Here is a 27,667-nt window from a genome sequence, read left to right as displayed (position 1 = left end):
CAACCAGAGGTCATGGTTTAGGGGTGAAAGGTGAAACGTTTAAAGGGAATTTGAGGGGAAACTTCTTCACTCAGAGGATCATGAGAATGTGGAACGAGCTGCCAGCACAAGTGGTGCATGTGAGCCAATTAGATTAGATTAGATTATGAGAACACTCAGTCCTCTTTTATTGTTATTTAGAAATGCATACATGCACTAAGAAATGATACAATGTTTCTCCAGAGTGATATCACAGAAAGCAGGACAAACCAAAGACTAACACTGACAGAACCACATAATTATAACATATAGTTACAGCAGTGCAAAGCAATACCATTACTTGATGAAGAACAAACCATGGGCACGGTAAAAAAAAGTTTCAAAGTCCCTGAGTTGATTGACTCCCGAGTCCCCGATAGCAGGCGGCAAAAGGGAGAAACTCCCTGCCAAAAACCTCCAGGCACCGTCAACTTGCCGATGCCTTGGAAGCAGCCAATCACAGCCGACACTGAGTCCATCCATCCGAAAACTTCGAGCCTCCGACCAGCTCCTCCGTACAGCCTCCCGAGCGCCATCCTCTGCCGAGCACCTTTGACCTCGCCCCGGCCGCTGAAACAAGCAAAGCCGTGGATTCGAGGCTTTCTGCTCCGGAGATTCTGGTTACCACACAGTAGCAGCGGCAGCGAAGCGGGCATTTCAGAAGTTTCTCCAGATGTTCCTCCGTACTCTCACGTCCATCTCCATCAAATCAGAATTGTGCACGGTCCCCTACTTGACAGATTACAGATATTCATCACCAGAGAGGCCGCACGCGCTGCGTCGTGCCACCATCTTCTCCTCCTTTTTCAATTTCAATGTTTAAGAGAAGTTTGAATAGGTACATGGGTGGTAGGGGTATGGAGGGCTATGGTCCCAGTGCAGATTGATGGTAATTAGGTAGTTTAAATGGTTCAGCACAGTCTAGATGGGCCAAAGGGCCTGTTTCTTTGCTGTACTTTTCTACATCTCTATAACACACAAAATGCTGGAGGTCAGGCAGCATTCATGAAAATGAATAAACAGTCAACGTTTGGGGCCGAGACCCTTCTTCAGAACTGGAAAGGAAGGGGGAAGATGCCAGAATAAAAAGGAGGAGGAAGAGGAAAAAAGGAGAGTTTGAAGTGCTCGGTGAAGCCTGGGAAGGTAAAGGGCTGGAGATGAAGGAATCTGATAGGAGGGCTGGAGATGAATGGGGTTGCTTGTTTCCATGTGGTAATAGAGGTCTGTGTGTAAGCAACTGTCAATGCTGTCAGCCTTCTGGTCACTGTCACAGCCTTGGAGTTGTCGGTTTTTGAAGATCCCTGGTCCTGAGCAAGCAGCTCTCAGGGGTGAGAGGAGGGCAGTGGGCCCACTGGAGGCCGTGGAGCAGAAAGCTATTCTCCCCAAGTCACTCCCAATCAGGTCTTCCTTTGGTCCCATTTGCAGCCTCTCCTCCTTGAGGCAGGGGTGAGATGTGGGTAGGGCTCAACTTGGAGCCTGAAATGGGTCGAGACGTTGACGACTTTGCCCTGCGGCAAAAGTACAAGATGAAGAAAAGCATGCTCTGCGGTCTGCAGTTCATGAGGTCGTGGGTGGTGTGATGTGACCACGACTTGGACCACACCTTGACCTCCTACTCATTGGACAAATGACAAGGCTCCAGGATCTGGTGTACCTTTCCCAGACGGCTGGTCACAACATGCTTTCTTCCTCAGGCAGGAACTGATGTTTGACAGGGAGCATCAGAACTACTTTCAGTGTTCAGCCTATGGCCTGTGTCCAGCGTCTGTACACTGCTGCAGAGGGCCTTGTCTAGCCAGCTGTATGCACATTCCTGTGTCCTCAGAAGAGGAGGTTGGTGGGTTTGTGAATGGCTGCTTTGGCAGGGGGCAGCAATGCACCCTGGACTAGTACAGACACAAACAAAATCTGCAGGTGCTAGAAATCCGAGCAACACACACAAAATGCTGGAGGAACTCAGCAGGCCAGACAGCATCTATGGAACAGAGTGGACTCTTTTCCATCGATGTTGCCTGGACTAGTATGGTCACATTTTAATTTGTGTTGGATTAGGGTGTAGAACTCTTAATTTATTGTATTTTCTTGTAATTTAACTTCCTTATGCCTGCTTGTAATTTTATATAATCATTTATATATGAGTAATTGTTCATTCATTTTTCAGTAATAGTGTATAGTTACTTCTGTATTTTTCTGGAAACTCCTAGTTTTTCTACAGCAGGTGTCTTGTCACTTGAATCTGGCTATATGATGGTTAAATGTTCTCACTGGAATGCTGGTCTCTCCAGTAGATGATCAATTCTTTGTTCTGGTAAAACTTGACAAAAAGGCCATCAGCAATCTGTTTTATGCTTCATTCTTCAGCTCCAAACTTCTCGATCGCAAAGGCATCTGGATTCAACATTTGAGAGTTATATAAATATTATGATTAATGTTTTTCCAAAAAGCACCTTAACCCCTTCCCTTTCCGCTGTCTTCAGGTGACTGCCTGTGTGCTGAGGCAGTCCTCACTTCACCCACCAGCACCCACTGTCCATATCAGTCATTGTTTCACCCACCAGCACCCACCGTCCACATCAAACAGTCCTTGTTTCACCCACCAGCACCCACTGTCCATATCAGACAGTCCTTAGCACCCACCAGCACCCACTGTCCACATCAAACAGTCCTTGTTTCACCCACCAGCACCCACTGTCCATATCAGACAGTCCTTGTTTCACCCACCAGCACCCACTGTCCACATCAGACAGTCCTTGTTTCACCCACCAGCACCCACTGTTCACATCAGTCATTGTTTCACCCACCAGCACCCACTGTCCATATCAGACAGTCCTTGTTTCACCCAGCACCCACTGTCCACATCAGACGGTCCTTGTTTCACCCACCAGCACCCACTGTCCACATCAAACAGTCCTTGTTTCACCCACCAGCACCCACTGTCCATATCAGACAGTCCTTAGCACCCACCAGCACCCACTGTCTACATCAGACAGTCCTTGTTTCACCCACCAGCACCCACTGTTCACATCAAACAGTCCTTGTTTCACCCACCAGCACCCACTGTCCATATCAGACAGTCCTTGTTTCACCCACCAGCACCCACTGTCCACACTGCTGACGCATGACTGTGTTGTAGAATCCAGTTCAAACCGTGTCCTCAAGTTTGTGGATGACACAACAGTGTTTGGCCTTACCAAGTATGGTGACGAGAAAGAGTATAGCGAGGAAGTGCAGCAGCTGGTGGATTGGTGTGAGAAGAACATAGAAACTAGGTGCAGGAGTAGGCCATTCGGCCCTTCGAGCCTGCACTGCCATTCAGTATGATCATGGCTGATCATTCAACTCAGAACCCTGCACCTGCCTTCTCTCCATACCCCCTGATCCCTTTAGCCACGAGGGCCATATCTAACTCCCTCTTAAATATAGCCAATGAACTGGCCTCAACTGTTTCCTGTGGCAGAGAATTCCACAGATTCACCACTCTCTGTGTGAAGAAGTTTTTCCTCATCTCGGTCCTAAAAGGCTTCCCCTTTATCCTCAAACTGTGACCCCTCGTTCTGGACTTCCCCAACATCGGGAACAATCTTCCTGCATCTAGCCTGTCCAATCCCTTTAGAATTTTATACGTTTCAGTAGGATCCCTCCTCCATCTTCTAAATTCCAGCGAGTATAAGCCTAGTTCATCCAGTCTTTCATCATATGAAAGTCCTGCCATCCCAGGAATCAATCTGGTGAACCTTCTTTGTACTCCCTCTATGGCAAGGATGTCTTTCCTCAGATTAGGGGACCAAAACTGCACACAATACTCCAGGTGTGGTCTCACCAAGGCCTTGTACAACTGCAGCAGTACCTCCCTGCTCCTGTACTCGAATCCTCTTGCTATAAATGCCAGCATACCATTCGCCTTTTTCACCGCCTGCTGTACCTGCATGCCCACTTTCAATGACTGGTGTATAATGACACCCAGGTCTCGTTGCACCTCCTCTTTTCCTAATCGGCCACCATTCAGATAATAATCTGTTTTCCTGTTCTTGCCACCAAAGTGGATAACCTCACATTTATCCACATTAAATTGCATCTGTCATGAATTTGCCCACTTACCTAACCTATCCAAGTCACCCTGCATCCTCTTAGCATCCTCCTCACAGCTAACACTGCCGCCCAGCTTCGTGTCATCCGCAAACTTGGAGATGCTGCATTTAATTCCCTCATCCAAGTCATTAATATATATTGTAAACAACTGGGGTCCCAGCACTGAGTCTTGCGGTACCCCACTAGTCACTGCCTGCCATTCTGAAAAGGTCCCGTTTATTCCCACTCTTTGCTTCCTGCCTGCCAACTAATTCTCTATCCACATCAATACCATACCCCCAATACAGTGTGCTTTAAGTTAGCACACTAATCTCCTGTGTGGGACTTTGTCAAAAGCCTTTTGAAAATCCAAATATACCACATCCACTGGTTCTCCCCTATCCACTCTACTAGTTACATCCTCAAAAAATTCTATGATATTCGTCAGACATGATTTTCCTTTCACAAATCCATGCTGACTTTGTCCGATGATTTCACCGCTTTCCAAATGTGCTGTTATCACATCTTTGATAACTGACTCTAGCATTTTCCCCACCACCGATGTCAGGCTAACCGGTCTATAATTCCCCGGTTTCTCTCTCACTCCTTTTTTAAAAAGTGGGCTTACATTAGCCACCCTCCAATCCTCAGGAACCAATCCATAATCTAAAGAGTTTTGAAAAATTATCACTAATACATCCACCATTTCTTGAAGCACTCTGGGATGCAGACCATCTGGCCCTGGGGATTTATCTGCCTTTAATCCCTTCAATTTACCTAACACCATTTCCCTACTAACATGTATTTCCCTCAGTTCCTCCATCTCACTGGACCCTCGGTCCCCTACTATTTCCGGAAGATTATTTATGTCCTCCTTAGTGAAGACAGAACCAAAGTAGTTATTCAATTAGTCTGCCATGTCCTTGTTCCCCATGATCAATTCACCTGTTTCTGACTGTAAGGGACCTACATTTGTCTTAACTGATCTTTTTCTTTTCACATATCTATAAAAGCATTTACAGTCAGTTTTTATGTTCCCTGCCAGCTTTCTCTCATAATTTTTTTCCCTTTCCTAATTAAGCCCTTTGTCCTCCTCTGCTGAACTCTGAATTTCTCCCAGTCCTCAGGTGTGCCGCTTTTTCTGGCTAATTTGTATGTTTCTTCTTTGGAATTGATACAATCCCTAATTTCCCTTGTCAGCCAAGGGTGCACTACTTTCCCTGGTTTATTCTTTTGCCATACTGGGATGAACAATTGTTGCAGTTCATCCATGCGATCTTTAAGTGCTTGCCATTGCATATCCACCGTCAACCCTTTAAGTATCATTTGCCAGTCTATCTTAGCTAATTCACATCTCATACCTTCAAAGTTACCCTTCTTTAAGTTCAGAACCTTTGTTTCTGAATTAACTATGTCACTCTCCATCTTAATGAAGAATTCCACCATATTATGGTCACTCTTACCCAAGGCGCCTCGCACGACAAGATTGCTAACTAACCCTTCCTCATTGCTCAATACCCAGTCTAGAATGGCCTGCTCTCTAGTTGGTTCCTCGACGTGTTGGTTGAGAAAACCATCCCACATACATTCCAAGAAATCCTCTTCCTCAGCACCCTTACCAATTTGGTTCACCCAATCTATATGTAGATTGAAGTCACCCATTATAACTGCTGTTCCTTTATTGCACGCATTTCTAATTTCCTGTTTAATGCCATCCCCAACCTAACTACTACTGTTAGGTGGCCTGTACACAACTCCCACCAGCGTTTTCTGCCCCTTAGTGTTATGCAGCTCTACCCATATCGATTCCACATCCTCCCAGCTAATGTCCTTCCTTTCTATTGCGTTAATCTCCTCTCTAACCAGCAATGCTACCCCACCTCCTTTTCTTTCATGTCTATCCCTCCTGAATATTGAATATCCCTGAATGTTGAGCTCCCATCCTTGGTCACCCTGGAGCCATGTCTCTGTGATCCCAACTATATCATATTCATTAATAATTATCTGCACATTCAATTCATCCACCTTGTTACGAATGCTCCTTGCATTGACACACAAAGACTTCAGGCGTGCTTTTACAACGCTCTTGGCCCTTATACAATTATGTTGAAAAGCGGCCCTTTTTGATTTTTGCCCTGGATTTGCCAGCCTGCCACCTTTACTTTTCACCTTACTACTGTTTGCTTCTACCCTCATTTTACACCCCTCTGTCTCTCTGCACTGGTTCCCATCCCCCTGCCACATTAGTTTAAATCCTCCTGAACAACAGCAGCAAACGCTCCCCCTAGGATGTTGGTTCCAGTCCAGCCCAGGTGCAGACCGTCCTGTTTGTACCGGTCCCACCTCCTCCAGAACTGGTTCCAATGTCCCAGAAATTTGAATCCCTCCCCCTTACGCCATTTTTCAAACTATGTATTCATCTGATATATCCTCCTATTTCTACTCTGACTAGCACGTGGCACTGGCAGCATCCTGGTAAATCTCCTCTGCACCCTCTCTAATCCAGGCAGCATCTTGGTGAATCTCTTCAGATCCCTCTCTAATCCAGGCAGCATCCTGGTAAATGTCCTCTGCACCCTCTCTAATCCAGGCAGCATCCTGGTAAATCTCCTCTGCACCCTCTCTAATCCAGGCAGCATCCTGGTAAATCTCCTCTGCACCCTCTCTAATCCAGGCAGCATCCTGGTATATCTCCTCAGCTCCTTTTCTAACGCGTCCACATCCTTCCTACAATCCGACGACCAGAACCGAACACAATATGGCACGGCAGGACTGCACCGCTCACGTTAGTGAGCACTCTCTCACAGTGCAGGGATGGTGCAGAGCTGCGGATCAGACGGCAGCAACAATCTCACTCCCTCCCCAAGTACCCTGCGGGTTGGGGGCAGTACTCCCGCACACGGGCGATCACACCTCACAAGTGTCCAACATGCAGTAGCGAGGTCTGCGGAACCAATGGCCTCACCGCTTGCGGCAAACACACAGCAGATCAGGCAGTGCTTGCAGGGAGAGGGGCAGCTTAAGGTGGCGGCCAGGTCAACCCACGAGAGTCAGCGCGGTGATAAACCAACATACACAAAAATTGCTGGTGAACGCAGCAGGCCAGGCAGCATCTACAGGAGGAGGTACAGTTGACGTTTCGGGCCGGGACCCTTTGTCAGGACTATATCAATGTAAATCGCAATGATTTCCTTTGTCTTCTCCATGTTCAGGCTTGGGTTGTTCTTCTCACACCAATTCACCAGCCACAGCCGCTCCACTTGCTCTCTATACTCTGTCTCGTCATCATACTATGTCCTGACGAAGGGTCCCGGCCCGAAACGTCGACTGTACCTCTTCCTATAGACGCTGCCTGGCCTGCTGCGATCACCAGCATTTCTTGTGCGTGTTGCTTGAATTTCCAACATCTGCAGATTTCCTCGTGTCTGCGGTGATAAACCACTGGCCAGCAGTTGACCAGAGCAAGCAAAGCTGCCTTCATCCAGGAAACATCTGTAAGGCGCTCCACTGTTAACTGGGTCATTAGGTTGATTAGAAAGCTATCCCACCTAAAGAAAAGGCGTGGGAATATTCAGAGGGGCGGCCCGTGGATGGTGTCACTGCAGGACCCGGGGGAGGTGCACACTTCCTTTGCCATGGGATCAAGCTCCCGCTCCCTGCAAACCCGAGAGCAGGAAAGCCGACACAACAAGCATCGCTTCACACTGCTCAGCGAGGGTGAAAACTGCATCCAGGCATAGCAATGCAAAGCCCGGTCCCGTCCTCGACCAGGCACCTGCAGGCCGTACGTCCACCTCAGACCCGGTGCACGCTGATGGACCGGATGGACAGCCACACCCAGCTCAGCTCGCAGAGCCAGAGCCTGCACAAACTGGCAGCAACTCCCTCCTGTTCTCACCCCCGACCCACCTCCATGTCCGGGTTCAGGGTTGGAGGTACGGACCCGAACCGGACAGCTCACGGGACCTTCGTAAACAGGAAAGAAAAGGAAGGAAATTGCCTTTTAAACTGACAGAGAGCATAGACCATCAACTTTTTGCTGTTGATGTTTCTGTAGCAGGCAATTTCTTTTTTACGAGGTCGAGCTGCTAGCTCGACACTCAACCCAGCACGGATGGAAAGTGTACCAGGGAGCCTTTGCTCCGAAGTCCAGCGCTGATGCCACTACGCCACCAGCCGGCTGACGATAAACAGGACAGGGGTGCAAATCTAACATAAACCTGACTGCTGGAAACACTCAGCAGGCCAGGCAGTCTGTGCGGAAAGAGGACCCGTCCACTTTCAGGTCACAGCCCTCACGCGGAAGGAGAAATGGAGGGAACTAGCTCGTTGGAAATCGCAGTGAAGGTGGAGAGAGGCAAGTTGTTAGGAATGGTATATTTGTGCTGGTGCGAAGCCTGGAGATGGGGGCGTAACAGCAAGGGATAGGATAGAGGCTGCCTGGAGATAGGGGCGTAACAGCAAGGGATAGGATAGAGGCTGCCTGGAGATGGGAGGTATGGGGGTAACAGCAAGGGATAGGATAGAGGCTGCCTGGAGATGGGGGTAACAGCAAGGGATAGCAGCTGTAATCCTGGCAAAGGAGTGTGAAATGTTCAGCCTGCACTCATGGAGAGAACTATCAGGCTTCCTGCCTGCTTGGCTTTTTCTTCACATTGTGCCTTTAATTTCCCACACTAACCCATATTTCCTAATTCACTGTATCTAAGAGTGGCAATGGGGGAGGAGTAACTTTATTAGTCACTGGTGAGGTACTAAGCGACCTTGATTTCAGATAGGTAGGGAACAGTGAGTCTTACATCAGTGGTAGGGAAGTGATGTCTCACTACTCATGAGGATTGACAAGGACAGTTGACATTATGTGAGCTACAAGGCTAGTGTGGAAGGTTAGAACACGTGTGAAACATGGTGGGACAGCCAACTGGACACAAATTTGAAACACAAAAATTTCTGCAGATGCTGGAAATCCAAAGCAACAGACAGAAAAAGTGGAGGAACTCAGCATTTTGTGGATACAAATTTGGCTTGGAGGTAGGAGACAGAAGGTAGTGGCGGAGCATTATTTTTCAAAATGAAGGCCTATGACCAGTGGCGTGCTACAGGATTGGTGCTGCAGTTCCGTTGTTGGTCATGAATATCAGTGATTTGGGTGTAATGATGAAAGTATGCAGATAACACCATAACTGGAGGTCTAGTGGACAGTGAAGACGGGTGTCTAATGTTATACAGGATAACAGACAAAGGAATGGCAGATGGAATTTAAATTAATGCATCTTGGGAAGTCAAATCAGGACAGGACATAAGACATGGTTAACAGGGTTAGACTGTGGCTGGAATACTGTGTGCAGCTTTGGTCAACACACTATAGAGTCATGGGGCAATACAGCACAGAGTACACACCCTTACACTGAAGGCAGTAATTCCACTGAGGATTTTCATCAACCTCCTCCAAGTGCTCATGATGAGGCCTATTCTACACCAGTGAGAAAGAGTGTCAGCTAGACAATTCTCCATTTCTTTATGTTGTTGCTTTATGAAGCAAGTGAGGAGATTATTCAAAGACTTTTCCATCTTTGTATTCAGGAGTGAAGTAAGTATCAAAGACTGGAGGATGATTAATAGTGCCCCTTGTTCAAAAAGGGACAGTGGGGAAAAGTCTGCAATCTGGCCACTGAGCCTTAGGATGGTTAATAATGCCCCTTGTTCAAAAAAGACAATGTGGAAAAGTCTACAACTCTGCCATTGAGCCTTACACGAGTGGCAGGGAAGTCAGTGGAGAAGATTCAAAGGACAGGATTTACAGACACCTGGAAAGGCAGGGTCTGATTCACAGAAATCAACACAGTTTTATGCAGAAGAGTTCATGCTTAACTTTTTGAGCAGTTAAGAAAACTGCCAAAGACAAAGCAAGAAATGTGATTTTCATGGACTTTAGTGATTTTCAGACTTTTGACAAGGTCCTACACGATAGGCTGGCCCAGAGGTTAAGGCACAAGGAACCCAGGGCACTTCAGCAAACTGGAACCAAACTGGCTTGGTAAAAGGCCAGCGATTAGTTTGAACACACAGCAGTCAGAACAGTTGCGAGACAACAGCATTTTTCAGTGGGTGGAATTGCAAATGCAGAAATGGATACAATTATCAAAAGGAATGGAGGGGATTTCTAAATAACTGTGAATGTAGAGGGGCAGGAACAGTCTGTCAGCTATAGAAATGTAAGGAAACTTGTAAACTGCCCCATTGTGGGAAATGAAATGTGCTTACCGAAGGGGTAGGCACAGATGGACATCCTAGCATCAACCAGGAATGCTAATAGCTAAGGATGCCAAAGTAGTAATGGACTTGTTCACAGCGTGGTGCATGGCCCTCAATAACCCAGAGACACAACTGTTCACCAGTATAATCCACATAGCCAACAATTAGAAATTGCTCCTAAAGTGCTAAAAGGCTATTTGAATGTGAAAACACACTGGTTTGAGAGTCTAAAATATGTGCCATGTATTTTAAAGGATGATCAGAGTCCAAATGGAGAGGCAGATATTTAATTCATTAGACCATTCAGGTGAACAGCTGAAAATCTGTCACAGATTTTACATGGATTTTACAGAAGTGGCTTGGCACCTGTGAAAGGCAGCACTCAGTGAGGGAACCCCAGTGCTATTCGCTGGCAGGAATTGAAGCTGTCTCTTCCTCTCGAGAGGAGTGTATTAACGAAAGCTAAAGAAAGAACTTTTACCTCCAGGAACACATGACGGGTTGCACATTAGCGTGACAGGGAAAACTGAACACTCTTGGCAGTTCCCAGTGTTTACACCATCACATTGGACAGAGGCTCATGCTGTTCTCGAGAGCTGCTTCCAGAGAGGGTATTTATTTCCCATGGGCTATGCATTAATCCAGCCCTCAACCATACAAGAACAGTTTTAAGTTTTCCCACCAGAGTAGCATATTTCACCTCTCCGATCTCCATGGTCTTCAAATACACAAGTGCCCAACTCAAACCCTGTGTGAAACAGTATCAAGGAAAATGGGCCACGGTGAACGGCGACTGAAGGAAAGATGGCCAAAAATATGCAAGCTTGTGTCTAAAGATGGATTTTGTCATGGATTCTGTTCTTTTTCCCTTCATGCACTGTCCAGCTCTGAAAATGGCAAAGTTCTCTGATGAAACTAGGAAACTAAGATGTCCAAGTGCGAGCAGGTTACCAGGTCACATTTCCCCTCCTTGGTACCAGCCCACACCTAACAGTTATGTGCTCAAATCTACAACTGCCGTCTCCCTTTGAAACTGGATGTGGTGGCTTTCCAAAATCAAGGCAGAGAGCACCACAGCATAGAGACAGCCCTTCAGCCCATTCAGCCTGTGCTGAACTGTTATTCTGCCCAGTCCCACCCACCCACAGCCCTCCAGACCCCTCCCATCCATGTACTCAGCCAAATTTCTATTACACATTGAAATCCAACCTGCATCCACCACCTCCACTGGCAGCTCGTTCTATGCTTTCACCATCCTCTGAGTGAAGAAGTTCCCCTTAAACATTTCACCCTTCACCCTTAACCTATGATACATAAACCTTATTGATAGTGATGAAAAGAAACTGATTGGGCAGTAATGCAGCCTGGTGCGATATGCAAATGAGAATAATATCCCTCCACTTCAAAACACAATAAAGTAACAACAGCCCATTGTCATCTCCTTGGATATAGACTCAATCAATACAATGCTGACTTTTTTCCAGATTTCTTGCGGTATTCAGGGTAGTTAGCACAGGCTTTCTGCATATCTTTCAGAAAGGAAGGCACTCCAGTCTGTGGAAAAATACATTGGTGTAAATGATCTGAGGGAAGTGAGGTATAGATTCCAAACAATGAACCTAGCAATAAATAAGCAGTATATTACAGTGTAACAAAACGCTGCCCTGAAGATCAACACTTTTGTAATCGGAACAAGAACTCTTAGTTCTGCATTTTAAAACTGCTGAGCAGAATTAGTTTGTTGGAGTGTGATCATTCACAAGTTCAGCCTGCACCAAAAGCAGAGTCAGGTTGTACTCCTGCTGTCTCACAGAAATACAGATATCGAAGAGACAGCAATGGTAAGGAGCACTTTAAAAAAGGGCTTCTCTCATTGGCCTAAGGGACTAAAGATGTTGAGTTCCCCCTTGGTCATGTTAAATCTTTATCAACATAATGGTTGCTGCAGTATAAACATTATTCCTGCTGCTCTGTGACAAAAATATATATACTTCCTCCTTGACACTGGCTCAATCTCCTCGACCAATGTTCTTCAGTTAGGTCAACTCCTGGCACCAGCCTCATACATTGTAGCACTGAACAGCACAAGAACAGGTCCTCTCAGTCCATCTTGTCTATACCTATCTACACCAATCCCATTAGGCTGCTATTCTTCTAGACCTTTCCTGTCCAAGCACCTCTTAAGAGAGAGCTGGCCCAAAATGCCAATTGTTCTTTTCCATCTACAGATGCTGCCTGACCTGCTGGGTTCCTCCAGCAGATTGGTTTTTGCCAATTGCATGTTACAACGTGGCTCAGATCAGATCTCAGAAAGGCAATTAAGAGGCCAACTCTTCATCTTCCCTGACCTAAGTATCTCTTGAGTTGAGCCACTTCAGCCAAGGAAAGGGTCCATTCTCTTCCTTACTTACCTTTCCTGCTGTTCCCCCAGAAGATATTTGTTCATCTTTTTGCCAGAGCTTCATGTCTTTATCACAAACCCACCAAGATACTCAACCAATTGATTTATTGATACAACATGATAACAGGCTCTTCTGGCCCAACGAGCCCACACTGCCCAATAACATCCATGTGAATGGCAAAGCAGACTCGATGGGCAGAATGGCCTACTTCTGCTCCTATATTTTATGGTCTTATGGACCAATTAACCTACTAACTCACATGCTGTTTGGAATGTGGGAGGAAACCCACACAGTCATGGGGAGAACATACAAACTCGTTACAGACTGGTGTGAATTGAACCCGGATTGCTAGTGCTGTAACAGCATTACATTAACCGCTACACCACTGTGCAACCCCTGAAGGACAAAATATTTATCGCTTCTTAGAAACATAGCTGTTACAATACTGAAAACACTCACTCACCTTTGCGGCCCAGTTAATGAGGAAGGTTGGGATCAAGCCTCCTGGATTATCAAAGTAATGTAGAAACACTAGAGAAGAAAACATCGCAGAATGGACATCATTTCCTTTATTTATCAAGGGACTTAGAACAGAATCAAAATCAGGTTTAATAACACCAGCATGTGTTGTGAAATTTGTTAACTTAGCAGCAGCAGTTCAATGCAATGTATGATAATACAGAAAGGAAAAATAAATAACCAAGTTAATCAACTACAGTAAGTACATACAGTGGCATGCAAAAGTTTGGGCACCCTTGGTCAAAATTTCTGTTACTGAGAATAGATGAGCGAGTAAAAGATGAACTGATTTCCGAAAGGCATAAGGTTAAAGATGACACATTTCTTTAATATTTTAAGCAAGAAAACTTTTTTTATTTCCATCTTTTACAGTTTCAAAATAACAAAAAAGGAAAAGGGCCTGAAGCAAAAGTTTGGGCACCCTGCATGGCAGTACTTAGTAACACCCCCTTTGGCAAGTATCACAGCTTGTAAATGCTTTCTGTAGCCAGCTAAGGGTCTTTCAATTCTTGTTTGGGGGATTTTTGCCCATTCTTCCTTGCAAAAGGCTTCTAGTTCTGTTAGATTCTTGGGCCGTCTTGTATGCACTGCTCTTTTGAAGTCTATCCACAGATTCTCGATGATGTTTAGGTCAGGGGACTGTGAGGGCCATGGCAAAACCTTCAGCTTGCACCTCTTGAGGTAGTCCATTGTGGATTTTGAGGTGTGTTTAGGTTCATTATCCTGTTATAGAAGCCATTCTCTTTTCATCTTCGGCTTTATTATGGACAATCTGATGTTTGCTTCCAGAATTTGCTGGTATTTAATTGAATTCATTCTTCCCTCTACCAGTAAATGTTCCCCGTGCCACTGGCTGCAACACAAGCCCAAAGCATGATCGATCCACTCCTGTGCTTAACAGTTGGAGAGGGGTTCTTTTCATGAAATTCTGCACCCTTTTTTCTCCAAACACACCTTTGCTCAATGAGCCAAAAAGTTCTATTTTAACTTCATCAGTCCACAGGACTTGTTTCCAAAATGCATCAGGCTTGATAAAATGTTCCTTTGAACCTTTTGAATAGAACTTTTTGGTCGCAATAAAAAAAAGGGTGCAGAATTTCATGAAAAGAACACCTCTCCAACTGTTAAGCACGGGGGTGGATCAATCATGCTTTGAGCTTGTGTTGCAGCTAGTGGCACAGGGAACATTTACTGGTAGAGGGAAGAAAGAATTCAATTAAATACTAGCAAATTCTGGAAGCAAACATTACACCGTCTGTAAAAAAGCCAAAGATGAAAAGAGGATGGCTTCTACAACAGGATAATGAACCTAAACACACCTCAAAATCCACCATGGACTACCTCAAGAGGTGCAAGCTGAAGGTTTTGCCATGGCCCTCACAGTCCCCCGACCTAAACATCATCTAGAATCTGTGGATAGACCTCAAAAGAGCAGTGCATGCAAGACAGCCGGAGAATCTCACAGAACTAGAAGCCTTTTGCAAGGAAGAAAGGGCAAAGATCCCCCAAACAAGAATTGAAAGACTTTTAGCTGGCTACAGAAAGCATTTACAGGTTGTGATACTTGCCAAAGGGGGGTGTTACTAAGTACTGCCATGCAGGGTGCCCAAACTTTTGCTTCGGGCCCTTTTCCTTTTTTGTTATTTTGAAACTGTAAACAATGGAAATAAAAAGGTGTTCTTGCTTAAAATATTAAAGAAATGTGTCACCTTTAACTTTATGCCTTTTGGAAATCAGTTCATCTTTTACTTGCTTAGCTATTCACAGTAACGGAAATTTTGACCGGAAAACCCAAACTTTTGCATGCCACTGTATATATGTATACTGAATAGATTAAAAATAGTGCAAAAACAAAAATAATATATATTTTAAAAACGTGAGGTAGTGTTCATGGGTTCAATGTCCATTTAGGAAACATATAGCAGTAACAATAACATTACTGGCCAAATAGTCACCTGGAAATTTAAGATAAGGCAATGAAGAGTGAAATGTTAAAGTAAATTGACTAATTATTTCCTTATTCATAGATCTTCCTTTCCTCCTCGGCTCTCTCCAGAAGCTGCCAATAGCCAGATACTTGTGCAACATCTCTTGAAGATGTTTAAATTATAGAACATAGAAGAGTGCAGCACAGAAACAGGCCCTTTCACCTACTCAACACCAATCTAACCCTTCCCTCCCATAAGGCCTCCATTTTTCTTTCATCCATGTGCCTATCTAAGGGTCCCAAGTGTCCCTGATGTATCTGTCTCTACCACCACCCCTGGCAATGCATTCCATGTACCCACCACTCTATGCATAAAAAACCTACCCCTGATATCTAGATCAGCTAGTCTGTGTCAGCGATCCAGTCAGTCTCATTCCCAGTCTCTTTCTACTTTGGGGCTTTATTTTCCTACCCAGCCTTCTAATGTGAGATTTTGAGTGGGCAAGACTGAAAGTAAAATTGTACAGTTGTACCTTTGGTGCCTTGGTTACCATCACTCTCCAGAGCCACAGTTTGATGGTAGTCTTCCACTCGGATGATGCCCGCTTTGGCTGGTATCTCCAGTACACATTTCGATTGTGCAATGATCACCCAAATTTTCCGTCCGTTGATATCCAGGTCATGAAGCTCACGCCCATACACATACTGTGGGTAAAGTTAGGGAAAGGTGCGCTTGATCTTAAAATGATGCTTTGTTCAAGCCTTGAGATATGGGTGCCATGAGCAAGGGTACATTTGTCATTCAAATAATTATTGGCCAGTGGTACACAAAAATATCTTCAATTTGTCAATTCTCACATTGTTGCCTATTTTAAAACAGCTTAATGACTGAACAAATGGCATGCTGGCTATTTCAAGTACTGTTCAGTTGAATGGACTGAGTCACATATGACAGGTTACCCAAGGCAAGAGATAATCCTTCTCTGGTATATCCATGACCAGTGGATTTTGCAACAATCCCACTGCTGCATGAGTTTCAATGACTTTTCACTACTTGTCATAGTACTAATTTAAACTTATTTCCTGAATAATGTCACAGGGAAAGAGAATTATGTTTAATATCACTGGCATATATCATTAAATATGTTGTTTTACGGCAGCAGTACATTGCAATACATAATATTAAAAACTATAAATTAAGAAATGTGTGTGTGTATATGTATATATAAAATTATAATTATTAAGTAGTGCAGAAAGAGAACAAGAAAAAAAGTGAGATAGTTTACATGGGTTTATCATCCATTCAGAAATCTGATAGCAGTGAGGAAGAAGCTGTTCCTGAAACGTTGAGTGTGTGTCTTCAGGCTCCTGCATCTCCTCCTTGATCGTAGCAATGAGAAGCAGACATGGGGCCCTTAATGATGGGTGCCATCTTCAACGCTGGGCAGGCTAGGGCCACTAATGGGGCTGGCTGAGTTTGCAACTTTCTGGAGCTTTTTCTAGTGCTGGGTAGTGGCCCCAGATCGTTATGCAACCAGTTAGAATGCTCTCCATGGTACACCTGTAGAAATTTGCTAGAGTCTTTGGTGACATACCAAGTCTCCGCACCTTCTAATGAAATATAGCCGCGGTCATGCCTTCTTTGTAACTGCATCAATATGTTGGACCCAGAATACTTCTTCGGAGATGTTGACAACCAGGAACTTGAAACTGCTCATCCTTTCCACTGCTGATCCCTCGATGAGGACCGGTGTGTGTTCCCTCGACTTCCCCTTCCTGAAGTCCACAATCAATTCCTTGGTCTTACTGATATTGAGTGTAAGGTGGTTGTTGTGACACTACTCAACCAGCTGAACCATCTCACTCCTGTACATCTCGTCACCAACTGACACCCTGCCACCAATAGTTATGTCATCAGCAAATTTATACAGTAAGATGGCATTTGAGCTGTGCCTAGCTACACAGTCATGGGTGTAGAGGGAGTAGAGCAGTGGGCTAAGCACACGTCCTTGAGGTGTGTAGAACATAGAAATCTACAGCACATTACAGGCCCTTCAGCCCACAATGTTGTGCTGACCATGTAACCTACTCTAGAAACTGCCTAGAACTACCCTACCGCATAGTCCTCCATTTTCCTAATCTCTGTGTACCTATCTAACAGTCTCTTAAAAAAACCCTATTGTATCTGCCTCTACCACCATTGCTGGCAGTGCATTCCACACACCCACCACTCTCTGTGTGAAAAACATATACCCCTGACATCTCTGTACCTACTTCCAAGCACCTTAAGACTGTGCCCCCTCGTGTTAGCCATTTCAGCCCTGGGAAAAAGCCTCTGACTATCCACATGATCAATGCCTCTCATAATCTTATACACCTCTATCAGGTCACCTCTCATCCTCGTTGCTCCAAGGAGAAAGGGCCAAGTTCACTCAACCTGTTCTCATAAGGCACAGTCTCCAATCCAGGCAACATCCTTGTAAATCTCCTCTGCACTCTTCCTATAGTATCCACATCTTTCCTGTAGTAAGGTGACCAGAACTCAAAACAGTACTCCAAGTGGGGTCTAATTAAGGTTATATAGTTGCAACATTACCTCACGTGTCAGTATTGATTGTCAGTGAGGCGAAGATGTGAGCTTTGAAGTGCACTGACTAAAGGAAGTCAAGGATCCAATTGCAGAGAGAGGTACAGAAGCCCAGGTTTTCTTGCTTATTGATTAGAGCTGAAGGTACGATGGTGCTGAACACTGAGCTGTATCAATAAACAACACCAGACGTACTGCAGGTATTGCTACTGTCCAGGTGATCCAAGGCAAAGTGAAGAACCAGTGAGATTGCGTCCACTGGAGACCTATTGTGGTGATAGGTAAATTCAGCAGGTCCAATCCTTGCCTAGGCAGGAGTTGATTCTGGCAATGACCAACCTCTCCAAGTACTTCATCACAGAAGATGTGAGTGACAGTTGTTGATGCAGCTCACCCTGTCTTTCTTGGGCACTGGTTTGATCGTCACCCTTTTGAAGAAGGTGGAGAACCTCTGACTGCAGCAATGAGAGATTGAAGATGTCCTTCAACACTCCCACCAGTTGATTAACACAGGTTTCCATTACCATAACAGGTACAACATCGGCATGATGCCTTGCAAGGGTTAACTCTCATGAAGACATTCTGGCATCGGCCTCTGAGACAGAGATTACAGAATCTCTAGATGCTGCTGGATTGCATCCCATTCCATCTATAACTTCAACTGCTCTTTTTTCCACTCTTAAAATAGCCTTTCCGTAGCTCATACCTGGATCTCTTGTATAGTTTTGGATCACAGGTCCTGAATGCCACAGATCTAGTCCTCAGCAGACTACAAATCTCCTGGTTCATGCACAGCTTTTGGTTTGGATATGTCCAGTATGTTCTTGAAGGGACCCAACCATCCACACAGGTCTAGAAGTCAGTGACAAATGTGGCACATTCATTTAAATTTGACGATGAATCCCTGAATATTGTCCATTCCACTGACTCAAAGCAGTCCTGTAAGTATTCCTCTGCCTCCCTTGGCCATACCTTCTTGGTCCTCACCATTGGTGCTCTCAGTCTTTAGTTTCTGCTGGGAGTAGAAGTACAGCCAGGACTTTTCAAATCGTGGACATGGTAAGTATTCTTGATGGTGATATTACAGTGGTCAAGTGTGTTGGCTCTCTAGTTCCCCAGGTGATATGTTAGTGGTAGATGTTCAGAGGCTTCTTCAAGCTGGCCTGGTTGAAATTCCCCGCAATGATAGGGAAGAAATCAGGGTGTGCTGTTTCATGACTCCTGATCATTGTGTTCAGCTCCTTCAGAGCCTGTCTGACATTGGCCAGAGGTGGAATGTATACCACTACCAGGATGATGTCAGAAAACTGCCTCAGCAGATAAAATAGATGATACTTGGCCACTAGATGACAGGTGAGCATGACTGAGACAGAACCCGTGCACCACAATGAATTAATCATGAAGCATACTCCGCCTCCTCTACCTTTAAAAGACTCAACTGGCCTGTCTTTTTGGTGAGTGGTACAGCCAAAATGGCAGGAGTGAGCCAAGTTTCCGTGAAGCAAAGTACACTGCAGTCCATGATGTCCCTCTGGTACTGCAATTTTGCTCTGAGAGCTTCCATTTTATTTTCCAGAGTCTGTACATTGACCTAGATCTATATGGAAAACCATGGTCCGCATCGGATACGGTACCTAGACAGACAGGCAGTACATTCACCATTAGGGTAGTCGGGAGTGGAGTCTAAGGGTTGTGCATTTCATTTGTACCTGTGCCTTCCTCACTTCCGTTTTCTTAAAGGGGAACTGCACTCATGACCTGAGTCTGCCATGAGGATCCATCAATTTTGAGGATTGATATTGTCTTAAGACATTTAAAAAACATGTTGCTTACTGGAGTGGGTGTGGATTTCAGCTGTAGTAGTCCTAACCGGGAATATTTGACGATTCCCATCAGAGCTGCACACAAAGAGTCACCTCTTACTGACAGTATCTTCCTTCCAATAACCCAGTGTGAGACAAACCGCACCCTAACAGGGTCTTTGGTCACCCTGCCCACTTTGACTCATCTGGACTAATCCCATTAACCAACTTATGCCCGTTAGTAGAATCATTACACTCCTACAGCAGAACCAGTGCCAAACTGCTACAATAACCTTACAAACTTTCTCTTCAGCAGCATGGGACAGAGACATTGCCATAAGAGAGTTAACGTTCCAGGTTGCAGACCTTCATCAGTAACTTGAATGCTGTCATTTAGTGCAATTCCCATGCTTAGTTCTACACTGCATCATCTCCACAGTGGCTTGTGACTCCTCAATCCATCAGACATGCAACACCTCAGAGGCACACAGTGAGGTTATCACCAAAGCTTTGATTTAGCTCCCAGGAAGACAGTCAGAAATCTGGTCTTGTCCCAAGCACTTTCCCCACAGAAGGCTACAAGGTGCACCTGACAGGAGGCTGTGAAGCAAAGAGTTCATCTTTCCTTGGCCAAACCACATTTTATGTCTGCTCCATACTGCTTTCACAAAGTAACAAAGTTCACGTGATCTTGTCTGAAAGGTTTCACTTTCTTTTCAGTGTCTGAACACCGATGTTGTTAGAAGAACTGGTCTAAAGAATCACTTATAGCAACTAAACTCAGCATAGTAGGCAACTATTCAGCCCCTCATGACTCTTCCAGCTGTTCTGAATGTGTTAAAATATAGTCTAATTCTATCTTGCTTCCATAACCCTATAAATTCCACCCCACCCTGACCACACGACTGTGACTCCCTTCCTTCAGTACTTACCCCATTGCTTTTGTATCATGCACAACTAAACATTTCGCTTTTTCTGCTGAACAGCTGATGTTTGGGCGTTACCAGGCATGTAATGGAACATTATCTTTACTGCTTAAAGCAAGGGTTCCCAACCACTTTTTATGCCATGGAGCCTTACCATTAACAGAGATCCGTAGATCCCAGGTTGGGAATCCCCGGCTTAAAATATTTAAGGAGGGAACTCCAAAGGTGATTGTGGTTGTAAATTTTAAATATTTGATTAACAACAAACCACTTTCTCAAGATAACTGAGAAAATAACATTTTAACTCCAAGTTAATCCACATAGAGCCCACTAGACGCCGGGACTACTCTGTGACCAGACGGATATTCAGTACAGTGAAGGATACATCTCGGTTAGACATGAGGAAGGGGTATTTAACTTCCCAGTAAATCACCTTCTGCCCGCTATGCTCCAGCTCCTTCAGCTCTGCAGGGTTAAAAAAAAGATTTAAATGTTGATTAATTGATTTATTAGGATCATTGAGCATCAGCATAGGACTACACCTTTAATATGTGTTTCTCTCCATTTCCTTTCGCATCCTCCACACTATTGTCAGGAAGGGAGTCACATTCCAGGGTGTGTCACCACAGGCAATCGCAGCCCTCTGGTAACAGGGAACTGTACACAGTAGACTATTTAACTGTCAGAAGCAGGACAGACAATCCCCGGTCTTTTCTCATCTTGTATCTACACTTGGGAGCAATCTTGGCTCGTTCACCTCTACTCAATTCTCAGCAACTACCCTGCAAGGCAGGGACTCAGGACATTTATATGGCTAATTATCCCTTACTGTCAAGGGAACAGCTGGATAAACACAAAAGAGAATGAAAGGTAAAGTTATGTGGCGAGGGTGAGATTATGTGAGACCCTTTCACAAATCTATTGGGTCAGAAAGGCCAGGATCAGCACTGGATGTTCAACACAACATTATTGTTTGAAGAGTTTCAACATTCCATTTTACCTAATCTACAATTCTAAATTATTATAAAAACTTTAGCTATTGACACCCAGACAAGAGGTAGAAATGACATGAACAGTACCTGAAAGAGATGCTGAAGGAAGCCAATACTGCAAATAGCCCAGAAAAATACAAGCACAGTAAAAACAACAGTTTACTTGTTATCAACTTAAAATGTATTTAAGAGATACAGTGAACCTTTGGCTTCTTCCTTTAATCTTGGTATGGGACACTGCTGGGAGGAAAAAGTTTGTATCCAAATATTTTATTGCATGTGGAGAGATCTCAGAGCTCTGCACCACTGCAGGAGTGACAATGCACCTTCCTTACTGAGTAGGTGGAAAAGGTGCCTCACAGGTCACTCAAAAGGAGACACCTGTTAGAAAGGCCAGGTGGATGGCCAACCCAGATGAAGGCTACTAATGTGAACACTTCAGCCACACAATTAAGAGAACAGAACATCCAAAAAACAGTTAACAATAGAGAAAATATCAGCATTGCTAGACACAGAATGCACAGGGTGGAACTTCCCAGCAGCTTCCTGGGCTGGTTATTTCAAAACACATAAATTGTGTATCATGTAAAAAGACGAGCAACCTACCCCGGCCCCACCACACATCAGAGGACTCTAACTTCACACAGGGCAAGTGGAAAGAAAAGGACTGTGTAAAGACTACTTGACCTGTAGTTCAGCAAAGCTCACAGATGTAGGGCAGCTGTTTAAACAAAGAAATGCATCAAAACGTTTCTGCTGGGAATTATCCTGCCGCTGCTCCCCCTGTGATGTAGTGCAGGAGGTATGCAAGCTCAACAGCAATTGCCAGACTTTGAAGTTCCTAGGGCGGCAATTCACACAATATACAACTTACATATTGTATCTTAATATACATCTTGATCAGTTGAACAAAGTTCACACAGATCAGTGCAACACCAGTACACTGTTCATGCCTTTGCCAATCCTCTCAACAGTACTTAAACACCTTACCCCACCATCACCACATTCCCGGTACAACCCCACCCTGCTCACTAGTACAAAGACACAGACATCCCCCCCACCTTACCTTCCTGCTTCCTTGTCACTAGCACACCCATTACCCCTGAACCCCTCATTGGCAGGTGCACCCCAACAATCAAAGTTCAAAGCAAATTTATTACTAAAGTACACATACAACCCTGAGATTCATTTTCCTGCAGGCATAATCAATAAATCCATAATAGAATAATAACCATAATATAATCAATGAAAGATCACACCAACTTGGGCATTCAAGACAACAAACTGTAAATACAAAAAGAAATAATAATAATAAATAAATAAGCAATAAATATTGAAAAAATGAGATTGAGAACTTGAAAGTGAGCCCATAGATTGTGGGAACATTTCAGTGATGGGGCAAGTGACGTTATTCCCTTTGGTTTAAGAGCCTGATGGCTGAGGGGTAATAACTGTTCCTGAACACGGTGATGTGAATCCTAAGGCTCATTTACCTTCTTCCTGGTGGCATCCGCGAGAAGAGAGCATGTCCTGGGTGGTGGGGGTCCCTGATGATGGATGCTGCTTTCCCGTGACAACACTTCATGTAGATGTGCTCAGTGATGGAGAGGGCTTTACCCGTGATGGACTGGGCTGTATCCACTACTTTTTGTAGGATTTCCCATTCCAGGGCATTAGTGTTTCCTTACCAGACTGTGATGCAGTCAGTTGATATACTCTCCACCGCACATCTATAGAAGTTTTATCGAAGTTGAAGATGTCAGATTGAATTGTTGCAAGCTCCTAAGGAAGTAGAGGCTCTGCAAGCTTTCTCTGTAATTGCACTAGGGTGCTGGGTCCTCCAAAGTGATAACACTGAGAAATTTAAAGTTGCTGACCTTCTCCACCTCTGATCCCCTGATGAGGACTGGTTGATGGGCCTCTGGTTTCCTCCTCCTGAAATCAATAATCAGCTCCTTGGTCTTGCTGACACTGAGTGAGAGGTTGTTGTTGTGGCACCACTCAGCCAGATTTTCAATCTCCCTCCTGTATGCTGATTCATCACCACCTTTGATTCAGCCTGTGTCAGTAAACTTGAATATGGCATTGGAGCTCAGACATAAGTATAAAGCGAGTAGAGCAGAGGGTTAAACGCACAGCTTTGTGTCTCCACATTACTTAAACAAGACACGTGCCACTCTGCACCTTCTCTAATACAAAGCCTTTTCCTTTCATCTCTCAAGGCACTGATGCTTCTCCAGAGAAAGGGTCTAAAAGCAGCCGTCTCCATACCTTGTTCTCCCAGTAACTGTTGAGGACTTATTCATTCTTGCAAGCGTGACACTCCAATGCAATTCCATCTTTATTGCAGCAAAGGTTATTCGGTTGCAGCTGGGGTGTGAACACTCATATTTCCTTTCAGTGGATGAAGAACTTGCAGTTGAAGAAATGTAGCTGTTTTCAGGCCTACACAGACAACCTTTGAAAAGCTCGTAAGAAATTGTGTTCTGCAGCAATCTTTTTGAGTAAACAAGCTGAGCTGCCATTGAAGCATTAACAACACACCAGGCACATCAACCACCAACCTTTCACATAACTATCCCATTGCTTCCTATAGTCCAGGTCCATATAGACGTCCACAAACAACTCCGGAGCACAACCTGAAATGGTTCCACAGATTTTATATTCATAGAGGCAGGATTCCTGCAAAACACAGAAAGAGAGTGAGTGGCAAAGGGCTAAGGAACCAGTTAAATGCCACACTAAGGATCATGCCAGCTCGCAAAAAACGACCGCTTCTGAAACACCCACGGCAGAAATGAGGCATGTTGAGAACGCAACACCAAGAATCATTGTCAGAACCTTCACAACCGTTGCTTCCATGGTAATACTGGGCTAGCATCAGAGAACTAGATATGATTACATTTGCTCCATAAAGATGTCAGTCTATAGATACACATTACAAATCTGGATATCTGCTGTTCATTTCTTCCTTGAAAATGCATTTTTACAGTCTGTTATCCCTCAAGAGCTCAGCATCCTCTCTGTAGGCCAGAGACTGGACTTCCTCTTGCTGATCTGAGATGGCTGTTAAATAATTTGTGAGCAAATTCACAGGAGAAGGAAAGCTGAGTCATGAAGGACACAAACACAAGGAAATCTGCAGATGCTGGAAATTCAAGCAACACACATCAAAGTTGCTGGTGAATGCAGCAGGCCAGGCAGCATCTCTAGGAAGAGGTACAGTCGACGTTTCGGGATGAGACCCTTCGTCAGGACTAACTGAAGGAAGAGCTAGTAAGAGATTTGAAAGTGGGTGGGGGAGGGGGAGATCCAAAATGATAGAAGACAGGAGGGGGAGGGATGGAGTCAAGAGCTGGACAGGTGATTGGCAAAAGGGATATGAGAGGGTCATGGGACAGGAGGCCTAGGGAGAAAGAAAAGGGGGGGGGAACCCAGAGGATGGGCAAGGGGTATAGTCAGAGGGAGAAAAAGGAGAGAGAGAAATAATGTGTGTATATAAATAAATAACAGATGGGGTACGAGGGGGAGGTGGGGCATTAGCAGAAGTTTGAGAAGTCAATGTTCACGCCATCAGGTTGGAGGCTACCCAGACGGAATATAAGGTGTTGTTCCTCCAACCCGAGTGTGGCTTCATCGTTACAGTAGAGGAGGCCGTGGATAGACATATCGGAATGGGAATGGGACGTGGAATTAAAATGTGTGGCCACTGGGAGATGTATTGGGAGACTGTTCACTGGGAGACAGTTCATTGTGACTGCCTTTTTTTGTCCAGTGCTACTTAGTATTTCTTGTCCAGTACAATATTAAGGTGATTTTTTTCACTAAGGTATTTGCTGTGGAAATCCTTGCTCTGATGCAGGAGAGGGGAGTGATCTTTTACCCCCAATCCACTGACAATACCTGACCAAGGCGTACCCATCTCATCTGCTCCCCCTGCAATATCCTCTTCTCTTCACTAGGTAAGAATACGTACTAGAGCTCAGTGCCAAACAAAATCAATACAAACATAATTATTCTAAATTTCTCATTTTCATTTCTATCAACAGTGACATCTAGAAGTTTCCATTTTTTAGTTTTACTACACAAACTCCTTGGATAAGCAAAGTGCTGGGTTAGATGCATAAATTCTGCGTAAGATTATTAAAACTTCACAAGTTCTTGCTGGAAGATCACTCACTGACAGTTGGGTGAGAATACCACAGATCTTTTATGCAGCGTTGAGCAACTAAGGTCAAGAGTTGGTAGGTTGGCAGGATGCTGCCTGGATTAGAAGGCATGTGTTTAAAGTGGGGTTGGTGTTGTCTTCTCTGGAACCGTGGAGGCTGCGGGAATTAGTTTGGTTTGGCATTTGATTACTAATCTAATTATTCCGGCACAATATTCTGGGCCGAAGGGCTTGTTCCTGTACTGTTCTATGTTCTAAGATTTAAACTTAGTGGGAGGGAAACTGCCATCTTTTTGGCAAATAACTGAAGTACAGCCCTCGCTATGACGGTCGCAACTCTCCCCTCCCCTCTGCGGAGCCGGAGCCTGAAGCTTGCGGTTCCGCTGCTTGGCCCTACCTCGCGGTAGAAGCGGTAAATGCGGATTCCAGCGATGTCCACGAAGAGTTCCCAGCCCGCACCTAGCTGCGGCTCGTCCAGCTCTCGCCATATCGACTCCAGGCGGCTCTGAGCCATGGCCACCGTGCGGGCCCCGGGCGGCTGACGCCAGTGTGCCGGCCAGCTCCGCCCGGTGGAGGGCGCGCCCGTCGGGACAAGCGACTTGTCGGCGGGGGCGGTGTTCTGCCGGCTACCCCCGCCCAGGACAGTGGTGCCAGACCTGGAAGCACGGAAAATACAGCAGGAAGCAGGCCGTTCGGTGTGCCGGCTACCTACTAGCGAGAAAGTGCTGCCTGCCGAAGCCCCCAGCCTCCACACTGTATCCTCCGTCTGACATTTCTTCTCACCTCCCCATTCATTCCTCCTATCAATTTAAACTCTCGGCCCTTCTGCTCAGGAAAAGAGGACGTCCCATTTACTCTGTCCTTCATTCACTGTCCCTAGTTCCTAAATCCGAAAGAGTGGGAAGTTTCTATCTACCTTGGGTGTATGTACCTTCAGTGATGTTAAAGCCCTCTATCAGCTACTCCAATTACCTTTGTTTTGAGGGGTTCTTCTATGCATCCACATAATTTAAATCCTTAATTCCTGGCACCATTTTGGTAAAGTTCATCTGCAGCCTCTCCTAAACCTTTCCATCTTCCTTAAAGTGGTGTCCATCGTGGACACAACGCACCAGCTGTAGCTGAACCAGTGTTCTAATAAAGCTTCACCTTAATTCCTTACACTTGTTCTCCTGCTCATTATTTATAAAGCCCTGTGTTTTGTATGCTGTTGTGAATATTTTGTTAACTTGGCTTCCTACCTTCAATGATTTACTGAAGATATTCCAGATATCCCCACCCCCCCCCCTTTTGTAGCCCTTTCAGAATTGTGCCATCCTTTCATTCTTTGGACCAAAATGTACACTTCACAATCCTCAGCACTAAATTTCATCTGACACTTACCAGGCCAGTTCAACCATCCTTGACGTCTTCTCCTCCTCACTGTACCTCCAGGTTAAATGCCACCGGCCCTATAGACCCTAGTCCCAGAGATTAGCTAGGGCTCTTGGATTACGTCATCACTCAGCCAGGAAACCTTCTCACCCTAAGTGGCCTGAATCGTTGGAACTGTCACTCAAGAGGGCTGTGAAGGCTCAGAAGGGTAAGCACTCTGAGACAGCTTTGCTATCCGTCAAGATCACAGCTAATCTACCTCAGTGCCATTTCCCTGCATTGTGCCCAAATTCCCTTCATGTACCAGAGACTATCAGCCTCTGGCAACACACAGGACCTGCTGCAGGTACTCCATAGGTCAAACAGCATCTATAGAGGGGGATAAAGAGCCGACATTCAGGCTGAGGCCCTTCACCAGGACTGGAAAGGAAGAGGCCAGACATCAGAATAAGAAGGTGGGTGGGGAGGGAAGAGGAGTACAAGCTGGCATGTGATAGGTGATGGGGAAGGTGGGTGGGGTGAAGAAAGAAGCTGGGAGGTGATAGGTGGAACAGGTAAAGAGCTGAAGAAGAAGAAGGACTCTAATAGTAGAGGACAGTGAACCATGAAAGAAAGGAGGAGGGGAACCA

The 27,667-nt window shown here is 45.1% G+C and overlaps 1 protein-coding gene across 2 annotated transcripts; it reads right to left on the bottom strand.

Moving 5' to 3' along the window:
* Window positions 1–167: 167 nt before the first annotated feature.
* On the bottom strand, window positions 168–26,317 carry pctp (phosphatidylcholine transfer protein). 2 transcript variants are annotated; one of them, XM_072242327.1, is made up of 6 exons: window positions 26,062–26,317; window positions 24,061–24,178; window positions 20,890–20,969; window positions 15,723–15,894; window positions 13,207–13,274; window positions 168–2,406 (listed from the first exon to the last, which is right to left on the bottom strand). In XM_072242327.1, exons 1-6 carry the CDS (start codon window positions 26,176–26,178, stop codon window positions 2,362–2,364), a joined length of 600 nt encoding a protein of 199 aa, XP_072098428.1. In that variant the 5' UTR covers window positions 26,179–26,317; the 3' UTR covers window positions 168–2,361. The 2 variants fall into 2 exon arrangements, with proteins under 2 accessions (XP_072098428.1, XP_072098429.1); XM_072242328.1 differs by lacking the exon at window positions 168–2,406 and adding an exon at window positions 10,619–11,895.
* Window positions 26,318–27,667: the final 1,350 nt, after the last annotated feature.

Source organism: Mobula birostris, chromosome 24 (assembly GCF_030028105.1).
Source record: "Mobula birostris isolate sMobBir1 chromosome 24, sMobBir1.hap1, whole genome shotgun sequence".
NCBI lineage: Eukaryota > Metazoa > Chordata > Chondrichthyes > Myliobatiformes > Myliobatidae > Mobula > Mobula birostris.
This window is presented reverse-complemented; position numbering and strand designations above follow the sequence as displayed.